Source organism: Cervus elaphus, chromosome 12 (assembly GCF_910594005.1).
Source record: "Cervus elaphus chromosome 12, mCerEla1.1, whole genome shotgun sequence".
Taxonomy (NCBI): domain Eukaryota; kingdom Metazoa; phylum Chordata; class Mammalia; order Artiodactyla; family Cervidae; genus Cervus; species Cervus elaphus.
Window position 1 is genome coordinate 74,288,167 of NC_057826.1, and position 21,948 is coordinate 74,310,114.

A 21,948-nucleotide genomic window follows, 5' to 3' on the forward strand; every position below is an offset into this window, starting at 1 on the left:
GGGAGAGCCGGGCAGATCGGCTGGGGGCGTCGGGGGGAGCGGCCCGAGGCCCGGCGCGGGAGCGGGCGTCCCGGCAGGGGGTCGGACGCGGAGGCGGAGGCGGAGGCGGGCACTGCAGGGCGGGGCGAGGAGGGGCGGCCGTCTCGACCCTCCCTGGTGGGGCCCCGCGGCCTGGGAGCCCGAGCGGGCCGAGCCGCCACCGCGGCCGGAGCTGTCCCCTAGCCAGACCCGGCGAGACGCGAGCGGCGGGAGGGAGGCGGCGGCGCGCCCGGCCCCGCCCGCCGGCCCGAGCGTCGGACGCGGCCGCGAGCCGAGCCATGGTGAGTCCCGCGTCGCCACCCGGTGTCCCCTCCGCTTTCGCGCCGTCCTCTGCGGATCGCCAGCCCCCAGCTGGGTGCCTCCTGCTCCAGCTTGGAACTCTTGAGCGCTCCTGGGATTCTCCTTCCTCCCATCCCCCCTTCTTTTCTTTGATCTGCCTGTCTGCCCCACTGACTCTGACCCCGCTGGGTATTGCCCTCACTCCTTTCTTCCCCTCTTCTTCGCGCCCTCCCCCAACCTCCCTTAGGTCTCTCCCCCCAATCCACAGACCTCCCCTCGCCCTCCTCTGTCCTGACTTGTGCTTTCCTTTGCAGGATCTTCCCTCCCCCTCCCGGTCCCAACTCCTTACCCGCGGGAGACCCCTGCGGGTTCGTGCTGCAGCGGCCCTGGAGGGGGGCCCGGCCTCGGGTCCTGAGAAATGACCTGCCTGGAACCACCATTTTCCATCCCGGTCCCCACCCCGGGCCCACCCATCCGGCCCTGGGGGACCGGCCACAGCTGCGGCTGGGTTGGGGCCAGGGACCTCGCCAAAAAGGGAAATTCCCGCGGAGAAAGAGATGCTGCCTCAGAGTAGTGGACAGAGTGGGGAGGGGGCCTACAGTGCCAGGGGGCGTAACGATGCCAGAGCCGACCCGAGATGCGATGGGGGGAGGAGTACCCCGGAGCTCCCGCTGCAGGGAAGCGAAGCACTGTCTCGGAGCATTCCCGCTGCAGCGGGTCGGGGACCCTGGCAGCAACAACTCGAGGGCACAGGAAACAAGAGGGCGCTGCTAGAGGACGGCCGTGCCTATAGGAGTGGACATGGTCCTGTGAACTTTCACTCCAAAAGTACTCTCTAAAGGGTCATTGCAGGTGTGGGCACTGCCAGGGAGAGCGCCCGCCCCGGAGGGATGGGAGGGGGGCACGGCCGTGGGGGCGCTCACAGCAGCGAGTGGAGGAGGGGGAGAGGCCCTGCCAGGGGGCGCTCACAGCAGGGAGTGGAGGAGGGGTAGGAGCACCACCGGGGTTGTTCCTCCACAGAAGGAAGGGCAGCCCCTGGCAGGGAGACTGGAACAAGAAGAAAGAGGAACTGGGCCAGGGAGAGCTGACTCAGTCTCTCTGCTCTCCTCTTTGGTCCGCGCCGGCTGGAGGCCGGGTCGCTGAGCTCCTGCCCGGCCTTTCCCACCCCCGACCCCTCCTCCCCTCCTGCCGCTGCCGTTTCCTGTGGCTGAGACTCTCACTCAGCCATGAGCTCACCGCCCCTAATGGGTTGCAGCTGCCTCGCTGCTCCAGCTCTAGCTCCCCCTTCCAGGCCTCCGAGGGGACGGCCCACTCTGCCTCACCCCGCCCATCCCCACCCTCCCCCACCCACGCTCCCGGAGCTGGCCGGGTCCCCGGAACACTGGGGGGTCTGTCTGCTCGCCCACACACCTTGGGGCCGGGTCTCGGTGCTGACGCACTGACTGTGGGTCTCTGGAGTGGCTGCCTCGCTTCTCTGACTGTCGGGACAGGCTTGTAACACTCAGGCTGGAAGGACTAACAGTAAAATATGCAGTTTTATCCTCAGGGCAGAGCCGGCGGAGTAGGGGGTGGGGAGGGCAGTTCGGAGTAGAGAACTAAGTAAACACTTCAATTTGAGCATAACCCTTGCCCAGTTACAGCAAAGAAATCTGATAAAAGTAATTTCAAAGCCACCTTGAAAGAGAAGTAAGTTTATAAAGGAATAGCCTGAGGGGTGGCTGTTTAGGTTCTGAGATGGAGAAAGATATCCAATTGATTCACTTAGGGAGGTGAGTCTAGAGGAAACAGGGCTGAGAACTTTTGAGCTAGTGGCCCAAGATGGAGGTTGTCAGACAGGTGCTACAGAAATCAGAAAATATTTCAGCTCCAATACATACCAGCAAGGCCTCCTCCTCCCTTCCCTACACGTTCCTTTTGTGACTTTTCGCTCTTTCAGCTGTCCCCACCCAAGTCTTTGTAACCTAATCCTGCATACTCCGGGAATGGGTGATTGCTTGAGAGCCACTGGAGAGGATGAGGGGTGCTAGAAAGACTCAAGACAGATAGCCCTTCAGTCCTTCTTCTTCCCACCCAATGACCATTAGCATATGATTGCTCATGGGTGGTGGCACCGCTACTTAAGAAGGGGGTCTCTGGTTGGTAGGCCCTGTGAGGAGGGACTAGTAGGAAGGCTGTGTCAAAAGGCTCCACCCTGCAGAACTCTCAGCCACCTGTGACTTCCCTGATGGCCCAGGGGCCATCTCTTCTTGAGGAAGAGGGCCCATGCAATTATCCCAATGTACAAGAACCAGGTTCAGCCCTGATCAAAGACATTCACAGAAAAGTCTCCCCAGATCTCCACAACCAAGGTCTCAGAGTGCACTCTGACTGGCCCAACCCCACTCCCATCACAGTCAGCCAGCATTTCCTGAATGCCATCTCTCTACACACACTTTGTACATGATGGGGCCCCTGGGGGACAATGCCAGCCTTTAAGGAACCATGCTTGGGTGATCTCTAGGGATCCACTGTCTGATCTTGTCTCTCCCAGGAGCCTGAGCCAGTAGAGGACTGTGTGCAGAGTACTCTAGCGGCCCTTTACCCACCTTTCGAGGCAACAGCCCCCACACTGTTGGGCCAAGTGTTCCAGGTGGTGGAGAGGACTTATCGGGAGGATGCACTGAGATACACACTGGACTTCCTGGTGCCTGCCAAGCACCTGCTTGCCAAGATCCAGCAGGAAGCCTGTGTAAGTGAACACGTTCCTGTTCTGTCTCCCCTAAGATCCACTGCCTCACCCCAGACACCAGTCAGACTAATTTCCCCCCACCCAGAGACACTGCCTCCCCAATACTGATGCCCCCAGAGACACCGCTCAGATACTAACACATAGACACTCATCTTCCCATATTGACCCCTGAGAAACATCAACTCCCAAAGACGCTGACCTTCCAGACCAAATTCTAGACATTTCCCTCCTCATATCAATTTTTTCAAGATACTGACTCCCCCAAGAATGACTCAGCAAAGTCACTTCTACAGCTCTAAAGACCTCCTAAGAGCCTCCAACTCCTCCAAAACAATGGCATCTGCTGACCACATCTTTATAATGACTCAGTTCTTCCACTCCTACTCGTGGAACCAGCTTCCTAGAGAAGCTTCCTACCACTAGAACACCGATCAGTCCCAATCCTTTCCTCTGTCACTTGCACACAGCAAAATATCTCCTCCTGCTCCCCTGGAGTCATAACCCACCGGGCATAAGGCCACTCCTGCCTAGGCTAGTCCCATTCTAACTAGCCCCTCCTGCTGGCTTCATCAGCAGAGGCCTGAGCACAGCCTGCCCCCTATCTCCCCAGGCCCAGTACAGCGGTTTCCTCTTCTTCCACGAGGGCTGGCCCCTCTGCCTGCATGAGCAGGTAGTGGTGCAGCTAGCCGCCCTCCCCTGGCAGCTGCTGCGCCCGGGAGACTTCTACCTGCAAGTGGTACCCTCAGCAGCCCAAGCACCCCGCCTGGCGCTCAAGTGCCTGGCCCCAGGGGGTGGGCGAGTGCAGGAGCTGCCTGTGCCCAATGAGGCTTGTGCCTACCTGTTCACACCTGAGTGGCTACAAGGCATCAATAAGGACAGGCCCACAGGTCGCCTCAGTACCTGCCTCCTGTCTGCGCCCTCTGGGATTCAGCGACTGCCCTGGGCTGAGCTCATCTGCCCTCGATTTGTGCACAAAGGAGGCCTCATGGTTGGACATCGGCCAAGCACACTACCCCCAGAACTGCCCTCTGGGCCCCCGGGGCTCCCCAGCCCCCCACTCCCTGAGGAAGCCTTGGGCACCCGGAGTCCCGGGGACGGGCACAATGCCCCCGCTGAAGGACCTGAGGGCGAGTATGTGGAGCTGCTGGAGGTGACACTGCCTGTGAGGGGGAGCCCCATGGATGCTGAAGGCTCCCCCGGCCTCTCCCGGACCCGGACAGTACCCACACGCAAGGGTGCTGGAGGGAAGGGCCGGCATCGGAGACACCGGGCGTGGATGCACCAGAAGGGTCTGGGGCCTCGGGACCAGGATGGAGCCCGGCCGCCTGGTGAGGGGAGCAGCACTGGAGCCTCCCCTGGGTCTCCCCCGGGAGCTGAGGTTGAGGCTCTCCCAGAGGCAGCAGCCCTGGAGGTAGCTGAGCCCCCGGCAGAGGCACTGGGAGAAGCCTCTGAGTCTTGCCCTCTGAGGCCAGGGGAGGTTGGAGCAGGACCAGGCCAGGGGGCTGAAGGGCTGCCTGGTACCCCTCGGAGAACAGGCAAAGGAAACAGGAGAAAGAAGCGAGCTGCAGGCAGAGGGGCTCTTAACCGAGGAGGGGACAGTGCCCCATTGAGCCCTGGGGACAAGGAAGAGACCAGCCACCAGGAAACCCTTGTCAGCCTGCTCCCACCACATGAACACGAGCTTCCAGGATGCAGCCCAGTTAAGGAGGAACATGAAGGCTCCGGGAAGCCAGAACATGAACCGAGAGAGGAGCTCAAGCCAACAGACAAAGAAGAGCCTCTGTCCCAAGAAGTCTGCAGGCCTGTAGAAGAAAGCGCCAGAGAAAGAGAACAGGAGGGGCTAAGCCTGATGTGCATGGCAGGTGAGACAACATTGAGGCCAGCCGGGCGAGGGCCGGGCTCGGTGGGGCCTAGGGAAGGGAGCTGGAGGAAAAGCAGAGGTGAGGCTGGGAGCAGAACAGCCAGACCTGTCTTCTGCCCTGTGTCTGCAGCGCCCGACGACCCAGAAGGGCTCCTCTCCAACCCCCTAAAACCATCCCCAGAGACTGTGCAAGAAGTGAAAGGGGGGAGCATTCCGGAAGAAGGCCCCCCAGTCTCCATCTCTGATGACCCTGGTGTAGCTTGGGACTTAATGGCATCTGGATTCCTCGTCCTGACTGGTCAGTGGGCAGCAGTGGCTGAAGGGAAGGGGTTGAGGCAGGAAAAGCCTCCAGGGTGGGCTGCAGAGGGAGGCGGGGTAGACGGGAGGTAGCCAAAGCCTGCCCCCAGCCAGGACAGCCTGGCCATTTTGTGTCCTCAGGAGGGGTGGACCAGAGTGGGCGAGCTCTGCTGACCATTACCCCACCGTGCCCTCCCGAGGAGCCCCCACCCTCCCAAGACGTGCTGAGCACTGCTCTTCATTACCTTCACTCACTGCTCAGGTAACTGAGGCCCAGGCTGACACCCTGCACAGTAACCTCCTGGGTCATAAGGACCCTGCCCTCTTCTCTCCACAGGATGCTGACCTTCTAGGACACCTACTTCTACAACCCTCAGGTTGTTCAAATCATTGACGTCTGACCTTCCTGACCCCTGACTTGCAGAATGTCTTCATCAATCCTCAAAATCAACCCTGCTGACTTTCAGTCTCATAAGATGCTACCTAGATTATAAAAATGTTGATTCACTCATCCAACAACTATTTTTTGAGCCCCAGAACCTATTAGGCAGTAGGCTAGGTGCTGGCATTGAATTCATATACTTCTGGAGCACAGAATTCCTAACTTTTTAAACTCTGATCCCATGACCCAGTGGTCGTATGAATATAGACTCCTAATTGCTAGTCATCACTCTCTTGGACACACACCCCAGGCTTTGTTTGATCCTTTGCCCATTGCTAGGATCTAACTTTTCCTGAGGATGAGTGACACACACACACACACACACACACACACACATACTCTCTCTCTCTGTCTCCTTGGCTCTTCTGCCCCCACAGACCTGATCTACAGATACTGGGGCTGTCTGCCCTGCTGGATCTTCGCAAGGCACCCCCACTGCCTCCAGCTCTCATTCCTGTCCTGAGTCAACTTCAGGTAACCAATCCATTGAGATGATTACTTCTTCTGGGCCCTAACTCTTCCCTAGTGGTCATCCAGGCCACCTACTTGCCTGTAGTTTAGGGTTATTCTTCTCTGCCTTCAGGACTCGGGAGACCCTCCCCTCATTCAGCGGCTCTTGCTTCTCACTCTTGATGAGCCTCCAGTTGAACTCCATGGACTTCAGGTTTGAGCTCCTCATTCCCACTTAGTTCCCATCAATGATGGAGACAGAAGAGGCTAGTTGGAGCCCCTGGTCAATCCCTGAATCCCTAGGTGCCCAGGCCTAAAACCCCCTGTCTTCATGTGTCTACAGGGTGCTGAGTTGCTATCAGAGGGTGATCTGAAAAGAGTGGCCAAGCCAGAGGAGCTGCAGTGGGACTTGGGAGGTCACAGGGAGCCCTCTCCCAGTCACTGGGTAGAGACACACCAGGTAAGCTTCCTCACCCCCACCCAGGACACTGGGAGCCAGGAGTGACCCAGCAGAGGACATTTCTAGGAAAAAATGGCAAATCTGAGACTTGACCAAGGAGCTGGGAAAGAATGGTTTCCCTTCCATTTAGTTCAATAAGTAGTTATGGTTCACAATTCAACACGTGTTTATTAGCAAATTCAGTAAGTATTTATGAGCAAAAGATTGTGCGTGTACCCTGGGCTGCTGGGAAGATGAGAGGAGTATGTTAAATAAATTCTTTTTTTCCTTCTAGTTTTGAGATATAGTTGACATACAGCACTGAACAAGTTTGAGGTGTACAACACAGTGATTTACATACAATCATGAAGTGACTACAACACTAATGAATATTCATCATCTCATATAGATACAAAATAAAAGAAATAGGAAAATTGTTTTCCTTGTGATGAAAACTCTTAGGATTTACTCTTAACAACTTCCATATTTAACATACAGCAGTGTTAATTATATTGTTTTGTACATCACTTCCCTAGTACACATCACATCTTGTAACTGGAAGTTTTACCTTTTGATTGAAAGAGTGAGTGAAAATCGCTCAGTTGTCCAACTCTTTGCAACCCCGTGGACTATACAATCCATGGAGTTCTCCAGGCCAGAATACTGGAGTGGGTAGCCTTTCCCTTCTCCAGGTGATCTTCCCAACCCAGGGATAGAACCCAGGTGTCCCACATTGCAGGAGGATTCTTTACCAGCTGAGCCACCAGGGAAGCCCAAGAATACTGGAGTGGGTAGCCTATCCCTTCTCCAGGGGAACTTCCCAACCCAGGAAATGAACCAGGGTCTCTTGCATTGCAGGCAGATTCTTTACCAGCTGAGCTACCAGAGAAGTCCTGGTCGTCTTTGTCCAATTCCCCCTCCCCCTCATTTACACCCTTTAAAAAACAAAAATCTGACCTCTTTTTCTATGAGTTTGTTTTGTTTATTTGTTTCTGAAGTATAATTGACCAACAACACTATTTTAGTTCCTGGTATACAAGAGTAGACTCAATATTTCCATACATTTCATAATGATCATCATGATGTCTAATTAACCTCTGTCACCATACAAAGATATTACATAATTATTGACTATATTCCCCACACTGTACATTTCATACTTGTGGCTGATTTCCTTTGCAACTGAAAGTTTGTACCTCTTAATCTCCCCCACCTATTTCTCTCCTCTCCTCCCCCTCCCCTTTGGCAACCACCTGTTTGTTCCCTGTATCTATAACTTTGCTTCTGTTTTGTTATGTTTGTTCATTTGTTTTGTTTTTTAGATTCCACATATAAGTGAAATTGTTCAGTACTTGTCTTTGTCTGTCTGACTTATTTCACTTAGCATAATACCCTCTAGGTCCTTCCATGTTGTCACAAATGGCAAGATTTCATCCTTTTTATGGCTGAGTAATATTCCTGTGTGTGTGTGTGTGTGTGTGTGTACCACAGCTTCTTTAGCCATTCATCTACTGATGGGAACTTAAATTGGTTCCATATGTTGGCAATTGTAATAATGCCACAATTAACATAGAGGTGCATATATATTTTCTAATTACTGTTTTGACTTTCTTTGCATTAAATACTCAGGAGTGGAATTGCTGGATCATATGGTAGTTCCATTTTTAATATTTTGAGGAATATCCATACTGTTGTCCATAGTGCTTATACAGTTTACATTCCCACCAATAGTGCATTCCCACCATTCTGCATATCCTCACCTATACTTATTCTGACAGGTGTGAGGTGATATCTCATGGTGGTTTTGATTTGCACATTCCTGTTTATTAGCAATGTTGAGCATTGTTTCATGTGCCTATTGGCCATGAAACAATGTCTGTATGTCTTCTTTGGAAAAATGTTTATTCAGATCCTCTGCCCATTTTTTAATTGGGTTGCTTGCTTTTTTGATATTGAGTTGTATGAGTTCTTCATATATTTTGGATATTAACCCCTTATAGGATATATTGTTTGCAAATATCTTCTCCCCTTCAGTAGGGAGTTTTTTCATTTTGTTGATGGTTTCCTTCACTGCGCAAAGGTGATGTAGTTTGATGTAATCCCATTTGTTTATTTTTGCTTTTGTTTCGCTTCTCTAAAGAGATGTATCCAAAAATATAATACTAAGATGTCAAGAAGCATATTGCTTATATTTTCTTCTAGAAGTTTTGTTATTTCAGGATTTACATTCAAGTGTTTAATCGATTTAGAATTTATCTTCGTGCGTGGTGTGAAAGAGTAGTCCAGTTTGATGCTTTTGCAGGTAGCTGTCCGGTACTCCCAACACCATTTATTGCAGAGATGGTCTTTTTCCATTGTATATTCTTGCCTCATTTGTCATAGATTAATTGGCCATATGTGTGTAGATTCATTTCTGGGTTCTCTATTCTGTTCCATTGATCTTTGTGTCTATTTCTGTGCCAGTATCATACTGTTTTGATTACTGTAACTTTGTAGTTTCAGTTTGAAATCAGGGAGCATGATACCTCCAACTTTGTTCTTTCTTCTCAAAATTGTTTTGGCTATTCAGAGTCTTTTGTATTTTCATATAAATTTTAGAATTATTTGTTCTTGTTCTGTGAAAAATGCCATTGATATTTTGATAGGGATTGCCTTGAATCTGTAGATTGTCTTGGGAAGTATGGACATTTTAACAATATTAATTCCGCCAATCCATGAGCATGGTATATCTTTCAATCTGTTTGTGTCATTTTCAGTTTCTTTCATCGATGTGTTATACCAAGTACAAATCTTTTACCTTCTTAGTTAGGTTTATTCCTAGGCATTTTATTTGTTTTGATATTATTATAAATGGAATTGTTTTCTTCATTTCTCTGATAGTTCATTGTTAGTGTATAAAAATGCAACTGATTTCTATATGTTAATTCAGTATCCAGCAATTTTATTGAATTCATTGGTGAGTTACAGTATTTTGGTGGCTTCTCTAGAATTTTCTATGTATAGTATCATATCATCTGCAAACAGTATCATATCATCTGCAAACAGTGACCATTCTACTTCTTCCTTTTCAGTTTCAATGCCTTTTTATTTCTTTTTCTTCTCTGATTGCTGTGGCTAGGACTTCCAAAACTATGTTGTATAAAACTGATGTGAATGGATGTCCTTGTCTTGTTCCTCATCTTAGAAGAAACGCTTTCAGCTTTTCATCATTGAGTATGATGTTCGTTGTAGGTTTGTCGTAAGTGGCTTTTATGATGTTGAGGTGTTCCCCTCTTTACCCATTTTATTGAGTTTTTTTTGTCATAAGTGGATATTGAATTTTGTGAAAAAGTTTTTCCACATCTATCAAGATGATCGTGTGATATTTAGCCTTCATTTTGTTAATGTGGTGTTTCATGTTGATTAATTTGCAGATGTTGAACCATCCTTGCATATCTGGAATAAATCCCACTTAATCATGATGCATGGTCCTTTTAATGTATTGTTGGATTTGGTTTACTAATGTTGTGTTGAGTGTTTTTGCGTCTATGTTCATTGGTGATATTGGCCTATAATCTTCTCCTTTTGTGATTCTTAACATGACATTAAATAACATATCATTTTTGGCCGAAGATAGATTAGAAACAACAGAAGCATGCGGAATGTCACTGGGGTTCTAGGAAGAGCTGACTCAGAGGGGCTGTTTCTGGTTCCATGTGACCTGTAACAAGTTACTTACTTCTGGAGTTAGTGCCTTCCTGTACCTGCTCCCTGCACCAACATTCCAGCCTCAAGATTTTTGCCCACAAAGTACACCAATTGGGACATCTCTGATTTTATGAATCTGGATGCTGTCTTCAAGAAAAGAGGTCTGAATATGATCTGAGCTGAGTATTAAAGAGGGTCTGTAACATGGTCTCTAAGCTGTGGATCAAAGGGGAAGTGCATCTGAATAGGCAGAGAGGTGGGTTTTATAGTGTGAGGAGGCAGTGCAGATGAGGGAAAGGAGATTCGTGTTTACTAAGCTGTAAAATGTGTCAGCCCTATGCTAACTGCTTATGTAGGGTCATCTCTTTAAACCTTTAAATCTGGTACATCTTTACAGTTGAGAACACTGAGGTTCAGGGAATTTTCTGGACCTGCCTAAAGTCATATAGTTAGTAAGCAACAACCTATTTACTAACTGAATCCAGCATTGCCTCATAGAAGTCTCTAGGGTTGCCCCACCTCCACCCTCGGGCTTAGGCCCCTTATCCTAGACTCTGTCCCTGGACTCCATCCCCGTGTGTTTGTTTCAGCAAGTGGCAAGGCTGTGCCGCCTGTGCCGAGGCGTGCTGGGCTCTATACGGCAAGCCATTGAGGAGCTAGAGAGAGCAGCAGAGTCAGAGGGAGAGGTATGAAATGAGACGGGATAAAAGGGCATGAGGTGGAGGTGGGGTGGGGCTGAGCTGAGCTGAGGACCTTCTGGTGGAACCCTAACTGTCAATTTCTCCCTGCCTACCAGGAGGTGATAGGGATGCCTGAGCCCCTACAGAAGGTACTGGCAGATCCCCGGCTGACGGAACTGCAGAGGGACGGAGGAGCCATCCTGATGAAGCTGCGTTCCACCCACAGCAGCAAGTACGAGGGATGGGTGCACGGGGGCAGGGGGACATGCACGATGGAGACACAGCAGAGAACTGCCAATTCACCTTAGCGGCCAGAAAGTTCTTACTAAGCATGGTATCTGGACGGGATATCATGCTTCTCCATTTACAACCCTCATAACATCCCCAGGTGCTAGTGAGATTTGGAGGATCAGAAATGTTTAATGTCTTGGCCAAGGTCAGTCAGTAAATGGAAGAGTCAGGATTCAGATACCGGCCCATCTGCTGACCTCGGATGCTGTTGGAATGCAAGGATGCGATGGGGCTGCAGGGGAGCTTGACAGGGGCAGTGGTTAATTCTGCCCCTCTTCTTCCCCAGGCTGGAAGGCCCAGGCCCAGCTGCACTGTATCAAGAGGTAGATGAAGCCATCCACCAGCTCGTGCGCCTCTCCAATCTGCACGTGCAGCAGCAGGAGCAGCGGCAACGCTCGCACCGACTGCAGCAGGTGACCCAGCACCCCCTCCCCCGGGCCTCCTTCCACCCGAGGGCCTGGCCTCCAGCAACGCTTTTCCCACTGATACTTACAGTTGATGGTGTTCTCCTAACCTGGCTTGAACAACCCTCCCTCCCTCCTCATCTCCTTGGAAGTTGATCATGGTCAGTGTGAGATTCAGCAAGAGGGAGATGGCATTTCAGCACCAGCAATGAAGAGAAGCCAGAACTCCCCTTCCCACCATTGATATTTGATCAAGGATCCTTAGAAATTGTGAGATGCTCGGGTGCCCTCGGGGACTGTAGGAAGTCTATTGATTCTGATAGCCTACCTCCTTAGCTCAGAAATAACAAATGTCCATTGACACCAGCTCTGTCCACCCCTTAGGCAATATCATCCCCAAACCTGAGGCTGGAAAGGTCCCACCTCCCTCCACTTTAGAAAGAGAAGATGATGGAAGCTGCTAAATGCCTTGGAAACTGAAGTCTCTTTATGATAAGGCTTGCTTTTTTGAACCTTAATTCTTTTCTCCTGGGGTTAAGAGCGCCAGAGAGATTTGCTCTCCACCCTATCTTGTAGGGTAAAGGGAGATTTGAAATCTTATTGCTCCTCCATAACTCCTAAGTGTGCTGAGTGATCACCTCATGGACTACATGTGGCCTCAGGGGAAGGGTCATCTCAGGGTCAATGACAAAGGAGAGTAGGGGCAGGGCTGTTTTTTTCTGAGATTTCTGCATATTTAGCTTCCTCCATTGCAGTATCTGGGTTTCCCTGGTGGCTCAGACAGTGAAGAATCTGCCTGCAATGCAGGAGACTTGGATTCAAGACCTGGGTTCAATCCTTGGGTTGGAAAGATCTCCTGGAGGAGGGCATGGCCACTCACTCCAGGATTCTTGAGCGACTAAGCACACACACACATTCCAGCATCCAGGTCTGTGAACCAGTGAAGTCACTCAGTCGTGTCCAACTCTTTGCGATCCCATGGATTTTAACCTACTAGGCTTCTCCATCCATGAAATTTTCCAGGCAAGAGTACTGGAGTGGGTTGCCATTTCCTTCTCCAAGGGATCTTCCCGATACAGGGATCGAACCCAGGTCTCCCGCATTGCAGGCAGACGCTTTACCGTCTGAGCCACCAGGGTAATCTGATGGAGTCCTCTTCCAGGCACTCTGCTTCACACTGTTTGCTTGCTTGCTTATTAGCTGTTTTCCTCCTGCTTAAAAACTGTTAGCACACAGGATTTGGAGTCTAAGGTGCTCAGTTTGAGTTGTGCTCTGCTAAGAGTGAGAAGTTGGACAAGCCGTGAAACATCTCTGAATTCCCACGTCCTCGTCTGCAGAATGGGGGTGACAGTAAGGCCTACCTCACGAGGGCATTAGAATGATCAAATGATTTCAGCAGAGGACTGCAGAAGTGTTTATTGTTGGCACAGGTTATTGGGAACATTCTCAGACTTCTTGTCCTCAGGCTGTCTTGCCCCAGCTTCCAGCCTTTCTTCAGAGGAAAGAATTACCATCCCTTTTTGGTCAAACATCCCAGAACCAACATAAGAGTTCCTAGAGCCCCATAATAGGCAACCAGAGCTACACACACACACACACACACACAAACCTGAGTTGTCTCTCCAGGCCCAGTCCCTGGAACTACTGCCCCTGTCACTAGGCTCTGTAAATGTGAAATTTCTTCTGGCCCTCATGCCTCCAGTTCACACTAGTTTTATCTATTTCACCTCCAGGCATAGCCCTGGAACCCTAGTGCAGGTCTCTCAGTGCTTCCTAACAGCCCAGCCTCCCCTTCAACTTGTGTTTTACAAAGATCTCTTCCTCACTTTCTCGCTTGACCCTTGTGGAAGTTATCACCACTCACTGTTATTTCCACTTGACAGCTGAGATGATGTGGTTTCCCCCAACTTCTACAAGTTAGGGTGGTGAGGTAGGAGCTGAACCTCAGCTCTCCTTCGCCCTGCCATTCTCCCTCATGGCCCTGCTCTCCCACCATCTGCCCCAGGCACTACAGTGGCTCTCGGGCCCCGGAGAGGAGCAGCTGGCGAGCTTTGCTGTGCCTGGGGACTCCCTGCCTGCCCTACAGGAGACAGAGCTACGGTTCCGGGCTTTCAGTGCTGAGGTTCAGGTGAGAAAGGGGAGCAGGGAGGAAGGGGAGACTGCCGGACTGAGGGCCGGGCCTCAGAGCAGCCTCGCTTCTCCAGGAGCGCCTGGCTCAGGCAAGGGAGACTCTGGCCCTGGAAGAGGACGCTGCCTCCCAGAAGCTTCTGGATGTCTTTGAACAGCGCCTGGAGCAGGTGGAGAGTGGCCTCCATCGGGCTCTGCGGCTACAGCGCTTCTTCCAGCAGGTATGTGCCGAGCCTTTTCTTCCGGTGCCCGCTGCCACCTTTCTTCTGCCTGGAGAAGCTGATCAGGGAGCTGTTAGAAGCCAGGACTTAGGGGGCCTCCCCTGGGCTTTGGCTCTGGGCTCTATCACCCACCTGATGAATGACCTGGGACAGGAGACTAAACCCAAGTGTGCCTCATGGCACCTACCTCACAGGGCTGCGTGAGGATTATATAAGCGGTATGTAATAAGCACTCAGTACAGAGCCTGCCACTTGTAAATTCTGTGTATTGGCCATCTTCATTTAGGCTCCTCTGTCTCCATACCAGCTCAGAATAACACATTAGGCAGTGATGCAGGACAGTGAGGGGAGGTGTTCTGAGAGGAGGTGGTGGTGCTGGGCCTTGGGAAGCCATCGGGTGAAGGAGGACAGGAGCTGCCATGGGGCAGCTCGAGGGATGGCCCGGGACCTCACCCTTTCCTGTCCCCACTCCCCATCCCTTTGGCCTTGCAGGCACACGAATGGGTGGACGAAGGTTCTGCGAGGCTGGCAGGAGCGGGACCAGGGCGGGAGGCGGTGCTGGCAGCCTTGGCCCTGCGGCGCGCCCCGGAGCCCAGCGCTGGCACCTTCCAGGAGATGCGGGCCCTGGCCCTGGACCTGGGCAGCCCGGCAGCCCTTCGAGAATGGGGCCGCTGCCGGGCCCGCTGCCAAGAGCTGGAGAGGAGGATTCAGCAACAGCTGGGGGAGGAAGCGAGTCCCCGGGGCCAACGGCGACGACGAGCAGACAGTGCAAGCAGCGGAGGGGCCCCACGGGGCCCCCACAGCCCTTCACCCAGCCTCAGCTCCCTGCTGCTCCCCAGCAGCCCCGGGCCACGGGCAGCCCCGTCCCACTGCTCCCTGGCCCCCTGTGGGGAGGACTATGAGGAGGAGGGTGCCGAGCTGGGTCCGGAAGCAGAAGGCAGACCACCAAGGACTGTGCTGATCCGAGGCCTGGAGGTCACCAGTACGGAGGTGGTAGACAGGACGTGCTCACCCCGGGAACACGTACTGCTGGGCCGGGCCGGGGGACCAGAAGGGCCCTGGGGCGTGGGCACCCCCCGGATGGAGCGCAAGAGGAGCATCAGGTGAGAGCCCAAGCTGCCCCGCAGGAAAAGAACGTGACATTGTCGGGGTGGCGACTGCCTCCCATGCCACAGCCTCCCCCGTCTCTCCCTGTGGTACCTGCAGCGCCCAGCAGCGTCTGGTGTCTGAGCTGATTACCTGTGAGCAAGAATACGTGGCGGCCTTGAGTGAGCCGGTACCACCCCCGGGGCCTGAGCTGACCCCAGAATTGCGGGGCACCTGGGCCGCTGCCCTGAGCGCCCGGGAGAGGCTCCGCAGTTTCCACCGGACACACTTTCTGCGGGAACTTCAGGGCTGCACCGCCCACCCCCTGCGCATTGGGGCCTGCTTCCTTCGCCATGTGAGTCAGCCTCTAAAATTTCTTCCAGGGCTTCTCCCTTCACATGTCTCAGTCCCATCCAGGGTCCCTCCTTCTCAGTACCTCTCTCCTCCCCCCTCCCCCTACCGGCATGTGCAGTCCCAGGTCCTGGGGCCTAGTGCTGTTTGCTGGGCTCCTGGATCTACTCCGCCTCTTGTGTCCCCCCCAGCTTCAGGGCTGCCTGGCCTTTGCTCTCTCTACCGGAGCCTGTCATTCCCCAGGCAGACTGAGTGCTCCCCGGGGGCCGGGCCCTCCTTCCGGCCGCACAGGATGTGGAGGAGGAGAGGGAGAGGCTGGTCTGCAGGGCCTCATGGAGATGACTTACTGCTTCCCTATTGGCACAGGGGGACCAATTCAGCCTTTATGCCCAGTACGTGAAGCACCGGCACAAACTGGAGACCGGTCTGGCTGCCCTCAGCCCCCCAACCAAGGTAACTTTTTCTCCTACTCTCATGAGGAGGGGAAAAGCCAGGAAGACGTAAAATTCAGCCAACCTCAAAATCTCTCAGGGGAAAAAAAAGCTTTCCTAGACATGCCGTGGAACATCAGCTACCAGTAATCTCCCAGAATTGCTGTGGGTGGGGCCCGCGCTGGTCTGGGAACCAGGTGAAGCTGGGATCACATCTGGTCCACCTGAGGACTTTGGGCAAGGGTCTTGATTCCTCCGGGCCACTGTTTCTGTATCCAGTGAAAGTGGGTAGTATTCACTACATCTAACTAATGGACTGCTCGGAGGGTCAAAAGACCTCACATCAAAAGACGTGAAAGTGACTTCAAAAGTTAAAAGCTGGAGAATACAAGGGATTATTTGTATTCCTCTTCCATTCTCCTTTAAGATATAGAGGATGGCTGAGTCTCAGGCAGGCCTCCTACCTCCTTTCTTTCTGCAGAAAGTTTTCTCACCTTACCTTTGGGTGTATCTGGGCTTGTGGGTGCGTGCTAAGTTGCTTCAGTCATGTCCGACTCTGTGTGACCCTATGGACCGTAGCCTGCCAGGCACCTCTGTCCATGGGATTCTCCAGGCAATACTGGAGTGGGTTGCCATGTCCTCCTCCAGGGGATCTTCCTGACCCAGGGATCAAACTTGAGTCTTTTAAGTCTCCTGTATTGGCAGGTGGGTTCTAGTACCACCTGGGAAGCCCATCTGGACTTGATCTACCCCTAAAAACCCAGAGTACTGCCCATCTTCCCCAAAGGTCTTAGCACCTCCCCTCATTCCTGTTTCCTCCCCATACTAGGGCACCTTGGAGGGGGGTCCTCACCTGCCCCGGGCCTTGCAGCAGCCCCTGGAGCAGCTGGTCAGGTATGGGCGGCTCTTAGAGGAGCTCCTGAGGGAAGCTGGGCCTGAGCCAAGTTCTGAGCGCCAGGCCCTGGGGGCCGCTGTGCAGCTGCTCCAGGAACAAGAGATCCGCGGCAGAGACCTGCTGGCTGCAGAGGCGGTGCGTGGCTGTGAGGTAAGGGCGTGGCTCCAGACGCACCAGCCCAGGCCGCCCTGTGTCCTCAGAAGCAGTGTGGGCTGGTGACCAGGGAACTAGACTCAATGTCAGAGGGCCCCAGGCTGTCATTTCTAACAACGTGGATAGCTTTGGTCAAGTCACTGAACTTCACTGGCCCTCAATTTTCCTCATCTACTAATAAAGAAGCTGTGTCCTGCCCGACATCCCATCTGCTTTCCTATTCCTTTGCTAATTCTTATCTACATCTACCCTGCAGTTCTTTCTGTATCTCAACACTCAACACATAACTACTCTCCTCTCCTTAGTCTCTTTCCAGCCCTAAGGTTCCAGAACAGCTTGGAAACCTACCTCCACTGGGTTAGACCTCTTTTCCCTTCAGGTCTTGGCTGATTTGATTCTCTTCCTGGGGCAAAATGGTGCTTTGGTCCCCAACATGCAAAGGCTTATCCACTGGAGGCCCTAAACCCTACTGTGTGATACATCTTCTGTCTTCAGAGGCAGGGCTGTGCTACCATGACAGATGTGCCATGCCTGGTGACCAGTAGATGGATTCTAGGCCAGGGGCTTCCCTGATTTCCTCGCTCTGCCTGAGAACCAGTGCATTAGGCCCCTTGCCCTATAAAGCCCATTTTTACACCCCATAAAATATATATAAAGGGCCCCAGGGCCAATGACTTTTCCTTTTGCTTTCCCCAGATAGATCTGAAGGAGCAGGGACAACTCCTGCACCGGGACCCTTTCACAGTCATCTGTGGCCGAAAAAAGTGCTTTCGTCATGTCTTTCTCTTTGAGCATCTCCTCCTGTTCAGCAAGCTCAAGGGCCCTGAGGGGGGGTCGGAGACCTTCGTTTACAAGCAGGCCTTTAAGGTACAACACCTGGGGGCAGGGTGGTGGTGGGAAGCCACAGGGACAGGACGGGAAATCATGCTCTTCTTGAGAACTCAGGATGTCCTAGAAAACGCAATCCCAACCCAGGTTCAGAATCTGTATCATGGAGAACAGGCTTTGGCCTGTAATCAAACATCAGGTTAGGGTGTCAGGGTGACAGAAGTCCTTGTCATTGGTTTACTGCAGGGGGTTCTTATTCACACAGGAGATTCATGGGGCATTCCAAACCAGAAGGGAGGAGGACCTTTCCCATTAAGGACACACATGCTTTCTGAGTTAGGGATGGTCCCTGGGAGATGAATGAAGAGAGGACACTATAAATATAGCTTAACTTATGGAACTGAAGAAACCAAGAGGAGGGAGGAGGCCTTGCTTTAGGGAAACAGCCTTGATATCTAGATAAACATCAATAGCAGCCTAGTCCCAGATCAGGCAATGTGGCATGATCCTAAGAGTTTCTCTGACTTAGTCCTCCTATACTAGTTCCAACAGAGTCCAGTATAGAGAAAAAAGCTTAGGTTTGGAATAACAGAGCCATGGGCTTGAACTTTCTCTAATAAGCTATGATAAGCCTTTGGACAAGATGCTCTGGGTATTACACAGCCCCCCCTTCTGTAAATCGCGGTTGTTATGAAGGCTAAATGTAGAGCACTTGGCACGGGGTAGGTGTTGAGCAAACATTTACTGAGCATCTCCCAGATGCCAAGCTAAGTGTAGTGCTTTTCCACATGGTACCATCTAGTCAGGACGCACTTCATCTTCACCCACACTCCTCTGCTCTTTCTCAGACTGCCGACATGGGGCTAACAGAAAACATCGGGGACAGTGGGCTCTGCTTTGAGTTGTGGTTTCGGCGGCGGCGTGCACGAGAGGCATACACCCTGCAGGCAGCCTCACCAGAGATCAAACTCAAGTGGACAAGTTCTATTGCCCAGTTGCTGTGGAGACAGGCAGCCCACAACAAGGGTACCGGGCAGAACCAGGAGAGGGTGTGCTTGGGATCAAGGTTATGGCAGGAGGTTAGCTGGAGAGGGCCTGGGGAAAAGAGGGTATAAGATGGAGAAGGATGTATGAGAAGATTCAAGATCTGACATGAAAGAGACTGCTAAGATAGAAATTAATCTAAGGTGTACCAGAAGAAAAGAGGAAGCCACTAAATTTCAGGAAGGTGAGCACAAATGGCTGGGCAAAAGAGAGTCAGCAGGTGCTCAGTGCACCTGCCTTACCTTCCAGAACTTAATTTCTGTGTTAGCAGACCTAGTTTGTTTGTTTTGTTTTGAGCGGTGTTTTGCTAGTTTTTGTTTTTCATTTTTAATTCTCTTTAATTCTCATTCCACTCATCTGAAAAGTGGAAAGTAACATCTATGTCTTGGTATGATAGGAAGGATTAAATAAGGTGATATATATGGAAACACTTGATAAAACCGTAAAGGTATGTAAAAATGGGAATTTTGCTCTTAATGCCCAAGATAAAAGGAAGGAGGTGAGTATTAAAAGAGAAGTTGGGTAGCAGGAACGCCAAATGGGCAGGATGCAACAGGTAGGAGAGAAGAGACAGATGTCTAAGGGGGAAGTCCAGGACCACCATCATCATTAGGGTCGTAACAGTCAACAGGAGAGTAACAAGAGATGCCAAGGGAATGAGAATGAGGAATGAAGAGCTGGGAAGGAGCAAAGAGGTTAGTAACATGGTCTCTGTTCCTAGAGCTTCGAGTGCAGCAGATGGTCTCCATGGGCATTGGGAATAAACCCTTCCTGGACATCAAAGCACTTGGGGAGCGGACACTGAGCGCCCTGCTCACTGGAAGAGGTGAGGGCCAGAGTGCTGGGGGCGGCCCCCAGAAGTCAAGACCTTGAGAGTGAATGCACAGTGAGGAGGTGCGGTGGAAAGAGAGGAAGGGTCACAGGTGGATGTGTCTTCTCAGAAACTGTGGGACTGACTGGGAGGCCCTCGAGGAGATGAGGGTCCTTTCAGGGAGCCAGGAGGGCTTTCCCACACCAGCACCCCACCCCTCCACCTCCCCCACTCTCTGCAGCCGCCCGCACCCGGGCCTCGGTGGCCGTGTCATCCTTTGAGCATGCCGGCCCCTCCCTTCCCGGTCTCTCCCCGGGAGCCTGTTCCCTGCCTGCCCGCGTCGAGGAGGAGGCCTGGGATCTGGACGTCAAGCAAATTGCCCTGGGTGAGGCACCTCTCAAGGGGTGGCTCCCAACAGCTGGGTCATCATGGTGATGTTCAGGCTGCTTGCTGCTGAGCAATTCCTTTCTCTAGCCAAGTGGCCCGGTTGCCATGACAACTATGTACAGCTTCCCCATTGCTAAAAGAGCCTTCCATCTGGTTGCTAGGGTAATGCTTACAGCAGCCTGTTGCTAAGAAGCACTTCCTCTGTACCTCTCTCTCTAGCGCTCCTTGGGTTTCTATGGAAACTGCTTCAGCTTCCTGTTGTACCCTCCTGGTTCACCACGGCAATCCTTATAGTTTCCTGTCGCTTCTTCCCTGGTTGCTCTAATGATGCCGCTGACAATTTCCTGCCTCTTGGTAGGGGGGTTCTCTTGCAACTGGATTGCTATGGTGACTTACAGCTTCCTGTTGCTATGGAGCTTTTTCTTCCCTGATGGAGCAGCTTGGTTGCTTAAGGTAATCTAGAGGGGTTCTGTACTCTGCTCTCACCCTAGCTTCCCCTCCAGCCCCAGAAACACTTGACTCTTCTGGAGATGTGTCCCCAGGACCGAGAAACAGCCCCAGCCTGCAACCCCCACACCCTGGGAGCAGCACTCCCATTCTGTCCAGTGGAGGGATCTTAGGGCTATCCCGCCAGGTAAGTCCTTGCAGTAGTGCTGAGAATGGGGTGGGCTCTTCTGATCGTTCAACTCATGAGGGGCAGAGGAACCAGTGAGCCTGTGTTCCCACAAGGCCACAGGTTAGATGGATGTGTTGTCCAGTCTGCGTTTCTCCTCTCCTCCAGGCCTGGCTGAGAGGGATGAAGGTCAGAAGTGAAAAAGAATCTTTAATAAGGAGTGTAGTGCAAGAGTGAGAGAAAGGGGAGAATTCTAACAGACTGGTTTGAAGTTGGACTCAATCAGCAAAATTCAGGAGTGATGAAGAGGAAAAAAGGGTGAACTAATTGACAGGCTTGGGAGAGAGGGAGGGTTATATAACCTCTCTATACAAGAGATAATTTTTTATTCTTTAAACTCACTGTAGTTTCTCTTCCTTCAGAGCCATACCCGGGCCCTGAGCGACCCCACCACGCCTCTGTGACTGGGTGAGTTGGTACCGCCTTTCTGCCACATCCTACATCCTTCCCCCTTCCCTTCCCCAGCTACTTGGGAGTCAGCTTCTTCCCTCTCCCAACCCATCCTCCCTCTTCTTTCCTGGCTTCCAGAGAAGATCCGGAGCTTGGCTACCGTCCCTCCTCTCAGCACACTTTGGGCTGGGATGCTGAGGGCACATAGTGGAGGACTGGAAGAGCACTGAAGTCCTTCCCTCTGCTTCCTGGACAGAGAGGAGGTCAAAGGACTAGTATGTTTCCCTGCTACCACTGTCTCTAGCTCTTCCCAGCCAGGTGCCTTCCTACAAGAACCAGAATGTCCACACTTGCTTGCCTTTATACCCTGGAGGTGGGGAAATTTTCCCCCGTCCAGTCCTTCCCCATCCGGGGCCAGTGCATACTCCCAGGACACCGCTCCGTGTCAGCCCTGCCTCCATAGCCTGTGTTCTCCCCTCATTCTGCCCCTGACTCTTCCTGAGAAGACTCATCTCTGCCAGTTCCTGGCAACTCCGTTCTTGGAGAAGGGGGCAGGGGTCATAGGACGCAGAGCTATGTAAACCATTACAGAAGAGTGGGGCAGGGAACTGCAAACTTTATATATGTAATTACTGTTATTATAATACTATTGTCATATTAAATATATTTACTCACACTTTGTCTCCGAACAGCTAGAGCAGACCTCAGGGTTGAAGTGATACCACTAACTTGAGCACTTCCGCTCACCCGATCGTTAACTAGAACACAGAAAATAAAGCCAAGGCTGCAAGGTACACTGTACCCCCTTACTGGCAGAAAGCTGGGCCTGGGTGAACTTGCACCCTCCCAGAGGAATGGCCTCCAGAGGCTTGAAGTTCCTCCTCTCATTCTGCATGCACTTCCTGAGGCTGAGCTGGTCCCAGTCAAGCTGGGGTCTAGCACCATCCAGCAGTT

At 52.2% G+C, this 21,948-nt stretch overlaps 2 protein-coding genes across 15 annotated transcripts in view; one reads left to right on the forward strand and one right to left on the reverse strand.

Annotated features, from left to right (window-relative positions):
- Nucleotides 1-1,746, reverse strand: part of RNASE13 (ribonuclease A family member 13 (inactive)) — a 46,597-nt gene extending 44,851 nt beyond the window's left edge. For 6 of the 7 annotated variants that reach the window (XM_043919456.1, XM_043919453.1, XM_043919457.1 and 3 more), the window contains exon 1: nt 668-1,211. The gene's annotated coding sequence lies outside the window, so the exon portion shown is untranslated. Of the gene's footprint in view, nt 1-667; nt 1,212-1,728 lie in introns of those variants that run through there. The other variant, XM_043919455.1, reaches the window with a different exon arrangement.
- On the forward strand, nt 76-21,670 carry ARHGEF40 (Rho guanine nucleotide exchange factor 40). Of its 8 annotated transcripts, none has more exons than XR_006343890.1 (25): nt 88-320; nt 2,849-3,046; nt 3,657-4,908; nt 5,038-5,205; nt 5,346-5,466; nt 6,024-6,120; nt 6,230-6,310; nt 6,440-6,556; nt 10,813-10,908; nt 11,019-11,134; nt 11,480-11,606; nt 13,603-13,725; nt 13,802-13,945; nt 14,438-15,048; nt 15,152-15,386; nt 15,749-15,835; nt 16,643-16,858; nt 17,558-17,728; nt 18,538-18,715; nt 19,455-19,559; nt 19,786-19,929; nt 20,423-20,565; nt 20,713-20,862; nt 20,967-21,012; nt 21,133-21,670. XR_006343890.1 is itself a non-coding variant. In XM_043919414.1 (24 exons), exons 1-23 carry the CDS (start codon nt 318-320, stop codon nt 21,006-21,008), a joined length of 4,563 nt encoding a protein of 1,520 aa, XP_043775349.1. In that variant the 5' UTR covers nt 76-317; the 3' UTR covers nt 21,009-21,012; nt 21,133-21,670. The 8 variants fall into 8 exon arrangements, 4 of the variants coding, with proteins under 4 accessions (XP_043775349.1, XP_043775350.1, XP_043775351.1 ...); XR_006343891.1 differs by having other exon boundaries at nt 97-320; nt 20,435-20,565; XM_043919414.1 differs by lacking the exon at nt 20,713-20,862 and having other exon boundaries at nt 76-320; nt 20,435-20,565.
- Nucleotides 21,671-21,948: the final 278 nt, after the last annotated feature.

Excerpts from the sequence above, each read along its gene's own strand:
- ARHGEF40 (XM_043919413.1), top strand. Across the intron at positions 13,946-14,437 it reads TACAGCGCTTCTTCCAGCAG|GCACACGAATGGGTGGACGA; the intron begins GTATGTGCCGAG and ends TTGGCCTTGCAG. Across the intron at positions 19,930-20,422 it reads CGTCAAGCAAATTGCCCTGG|CTTCCCCTCCAGCCCCAGAA; the intron begins GTGAGGCACCTC and ends CTCTCACCCTAG.